At 35.9% G+C, this 4,782-nt stretch overlaps 1 protein-coding gene across 1 annotated transcript; it reads right to left on the reverse strand.

Annotated features, from left to right (window-relative positions):
* Positions 1–3,578: 3,578 nt before the first annotated feature.
* On the reverse strand, positions 3,579–3,902 carry BDBG_09010 (uncharacterized protein; the record flags this gene model as incomplete). Its single annotated transcript, XM_002620553.1, has 1 exon — positions 3,579–3,902. One exon carries the CDS (start codon positions 3,900–3,902, stop codon positions 3,579–3,581), a length of 324 nt encoding a protein of 107 aa, XP_002620599.1.
* Between the last annotated feature and the right edge of the window lie 880 nt (positions 3,903–4,782).

The raw sequence follows: 4,782 nt of genomic DNA on the forward strand, positions 1-4,782 counted from the left end.
CTCTTTCTTCTCTCTCTTCTCTTACAGAAGATTGAGAGACTCTTCAGTTAATCTCTTTATAACACTTAGTCTGAGCATCTTATAAAGCTTTTCTATCTTCTCTAGTCTCTCTGTGTCTGTCACTCTGATCTTCTTAACATAGTCTGATCTGTAAGAGAGTCTGTCTACTGAGTTCTTAGTTTTCTTGATATATTCTATCTTGAATCAGAACTCACTCAGTCTCTGAACTCAGTGAATCTATCACTGTGAGAGTTTCTTGATTGAAGTAAACTATTATAAGCTATTATAATCAGTTCTAATAGTAATCACTGTCACAAGGCTCTTAAAGTAGTGATATCAGTGATAGAAGAATTTCACTATTATAAGAAGCTTCTGATTATAAATGTTATAATTAATCTCTGTGAGTTACATCTTCTATGAGAAAAAGATCACTGAAACCTAGTTCTCATTTAACTATAGTTATAAAACTATTTCTGAAATTATAAAGAAGAAGATATCTATCTTCAATCTGATTAAGAGTAAGAAATTAAAATGAAACAGTATCACTGTATCTATGAATATCTGTTTTAATCTTGTAAAGACTCTGTAAGCTTCTGAGATAAGAAAGTTCTCACAGTTCTCTCTTCTTAATAATCTTTTCATTCTCTATTTATGAGATGACTTCTTCTTATTTTCACTCTTCAGCATGTTTGTAAGAGTCAAGAAGATTCTCATAAATGCAAAGATAAATCATCTATAGAAATTCACAAAGTTCAGAAAGATCTGAATTTTATAAATACTAGTTAACTTTAGTTATAATAGAATAGTTTTAATCTGTGAAGATTTTATCTGAATACTATCTACAGTAATTATATATTCTAGGAAATTAATCTAACAGATACTGAAGTTATACTTTATAAGCTTAATATACAGTTCTGTCTTATCTAAGACCTTCAACACACTTTACATATACTCAGTGTGTTCTTCCTTCTTTGCAGAGTACATCATCACATTATTCAGATATATTATCATGAAGACATTCAGATATATATGAAGTATTTTATTAATAAAAGACTGAAATACTGTGAGAATATTAGTCAGATTAAAAGACATCACTAGATATTCAAACAATCTCAGTACAGTTCTAAAGACAGTCTTTTATTCATTCTCAGATTATATTCACAGCTGTGTATATACATTGATTACATTCAGTTATGTGAATATGACAGCTCTCATGAGACAGTTGATTACATTCTCAATCAGAGATAGAGAATAGTGACTCTTTATTATCTTGAAGTTCAGATTGTAATAATCTATACATAATCTGAGATCTTCATTCTTCTTCTTTATGAATATCACAGAGACTTTCACAGAGGCCTGTGAAGATCAGATGAAGTCATTCTTCAGATTCTTCTTCACATAGATCTGTAAGATCTCTGTCTCATAATAAAAGAGCTTATAGATTAATTCTTAGAAGAGTTTCTATTCTTCTATTAAATCTATTATCAGATTCTTCTCACAGTGAGAAGAAAGCTTAGCTGTCTTTGCTGAGCTGAATATCTCTGCAAGATCTCAGTATTTCTCTGATATCTGAAGCTCAGTTTTCATGACTGTGAGATTCTCAGACACTTACAAAGTTATTATATAGATAAGCTTGTCTTCTCTAATCAACTCTACAGCATCAACTGATTCTATCTTTATAAGTGAGTCTGCTAACACTGATTGAAAGTATAAACCTGACTCATGAACAGCTATGTGTGAATTATGTCTTTAAAGTCATGCAAGTCTTAAGTACATGTCATCTTTAATGTCTGTGATAATCACAGTTTCTGTAAATCTTCTTCAGATTTCAGAGAGATCTTGTAATTCAAAGATAATTTTTATAAGTCTCTCAGTTCTCAGGTCTGAGTTCTCATATTCTGCTTGTTATAAGAGTAGGTTCTCAATCTTCATCTTTCAGCTCATTCACTCTGTGAGCTTTAGAAACATTACAGTGACCTGAGATTCTGAGTTTATTAATACTTTTCATACTTGCAGAGTAGCAGTACTGTGATGCAGTCTCTCTCTGTAAGTAAGCATCTTCATCAGAGAAGCAACAGATTCAGATGTCAGCTTCAAGACTCTTAAAAAGGCTGTTACTGACTCTGTCTGCAACTTCTCAAATTTCTATTTTGATTTATTCAGACAGTTTGTGTGAAGATATTCTGATTTAGAACAGATGAAGCAGAGTCTCTTTTTCTTGATCTCTCTGTTATACACTCTGTTCACAGGAGCTTATAAAGCTCTCTCTCTCTACTCAGCAGTCAGATATGAATCTCTCTATATCTTGTTATCTTTTTCTGATAAATCTGTTCTCTGTTGTTCTGACTCTTGCAGAACTGGTCAGTGATCTGCTCTCTGCAGATCTGTGACTCTCACAGTAATCTATAAGTGATAAATGAGAGTTATCAGTTTCTTCAGAGTCAAGAACTTAGAGTCTTACTCAATGAGCTTGTTCTGTATATCTGTAAGAATAAGTGCTCGCGGCGATTATTCAGGTGTTTGCAGCTTGGCGTGATATGTACTGTTAACTACTAGAAGTGTTCACAGTAGGAAGATAAATGTAGAGGTCAAGTGTATAATAGCATTCAAGCTGAGTTGTGAATAGTATTCACAAACTTCAGTCTATATAGTTGTGTGTAGCCAAGGGCCACTAGCCCTATTGATTACATGAGAGATAGAAATAGAGATAAAGAATTCATGAGAAGTGGGATTTCTTACATATCCCCTTCTCTCTAAGGCTTTGTCCGTGAAGCCTTTCACTGAGTGACTTCATAGTCAGCTCAGCACTGCAGTGATACTCACTAAAAACCCTTCACATCTGTAAAAAACCTCAGTGAGGAAAAATCCCTTGTTATCATGAAAGAAAAAGAGTCTGTCACTCAGTTCCTTGTTCTGTGAGATTCTTTGTGATCTACAGATTCTTCTCTGACTATCATACAGATTCATCTCACATCTTTCATACAGGAGAGTTTCAGTTGACTCTCAATCATTTTCACAAGATTCTTATGTGATCATCACACAGATTCATCTCACAGGTGAATCACTCTCTGTGAGATCATTCTCATCAAAGAGAAACATTTGTGAGTTAATCTTTCATTCATTCTCACAAATCATTGCTCTTTGACACTGTAGAATTGTGAGGAATTTTTCATTCTTTCATCAACTCTGTAGAATTGTAGAATCAAGATGTCTGCAGTCTGCAATCATTCTTTATAGTCATATAGAAAGATTCAGGTCTGTGATTCATAATCACTCTTGTTTACTAGAGTGATCTGACTGTTCTGTGAAATCACTCACAGTGTAAGCAAATCTCTCTAGAGTAGTATAAATATCTCAGATCTGTCTGCAGAATCTCATCTTCTTTTCTCTTTTTCTGTAACAGCTCTCATTCTTATAAACTGTGAGTATTCTCATCCATCTGTGAAGTGTTTTCACTCAGATGATAGAGAGAGAGTGTTTCTGACAATGTTCATATATTGATTCAAGAACTTCTCAAGAATAAAAATTTTTTCAATTCCAATATCTTTGCAAACAATGTCTGGCTGCTGCTGAGCTTCTCATGAGCATCCCCATGACTCCTCTGATTGCTTTTTACCAGCTGGTGGAGCAGGGGTGCTGCCGCCCACAACTGTGCCTCCATTCTTCCCAGCCCCACCACCGCACCTGATCTTCAGGCCAGCGGCCCACCCCATCCCTCTCCCAGGCCAGCCCCTGGCTCCAAGCAGCGCAGTCCCTCCCTTTGCTGTAAGTCTTCTCACAAGTAATTTCTTACAGACTCTAGCTGACAGTTCTTGCAAAGCTTTCAGTGTTGCCAGTGTCTCCTGCGGCTCTGCAGGCCTATGATCACCCCTCCCCTGCCCGCACAATCTCTGACCAGGCATATGCAAATATGCCTAGGTTTCCTACCAATGGTCCTCGCGCCGCGGCGCATTTCCACAATCTCATTGTCAATGAGAGATGAGTCCCCAGATACCTGCAAAATCTGGGTAGTCAAGGCAATGCAAATGTCATGAATTCATAACAGGAGTTGACCTGAGCAGATGAGCTCTCTCTTCATATTCTCATTGTTTTCAGGCTGAATACTTCAGCACAACTGAGAGAGTGAACACAGCTTCATAAGAAGTATCTGGTCACATGCACAGATAATCAGTCTTCAAGATTCTGCTACAACTGTATGTGCCCTGGTGTTCAGCTTCTCTGAAGTCTGTGCATTTCTGACAGTCTTCACATCAAATGCAACAATTGTCTGTATCACAGGCATGATGCTTTCTGCTTCTTTGAAGAGAGAAATTGGTAGTTGTAAGAAAGTTGAGTGTCATGAATATTGATGATATGAGTGTGAGTTTTCTTTGTTTTTTCTTTATTAATCTCTAAATTGCATTCACAGCCCTGTTTATTTTCTTGTTTTTTAGCTTTAATGAGAATATGTTTTCTTCTTTTCTTGTGTACACTGCAGACTGTTCATCCCAGTAGAAACTCATCATCTTGTAGACTAGAATTCACAAATGACAGTGTTAATGTCTTTGTCATAACCAGGTTCTTAGTGAAGACTGTGTCATTCTGGCTTATCAGAATTCACAGCATGAAAGTCATGTCTCAGCTTCTGCAGATGTCTTATCTGTCTGAATGATTCTCAAGTGAACTCATTCATCTTATCAGAATACTCTTGTCACTGAATCTTGAACCAGAGCTTGCAATCTCACTTCTCTGAGTCAATAATTTCTTTAATCTGATATTCTCTTTCACTCTCTAGTACTTCAC

Source organism: Blastomyces gilchristii (genome assembly GCF_000003855.2).
Source record: "Blastomyces gilchristii SLH14081 genomic scaffold supercont1.33, whole genome shotgun sequence".
Classification (NCBI taxonomy): Eukaryota; Fungi; Ascomycota; class Eurotiomycetes; order Onygenales; family Ajellomycetaceae; genus Blastomyces; species Blastomyces gilchristii.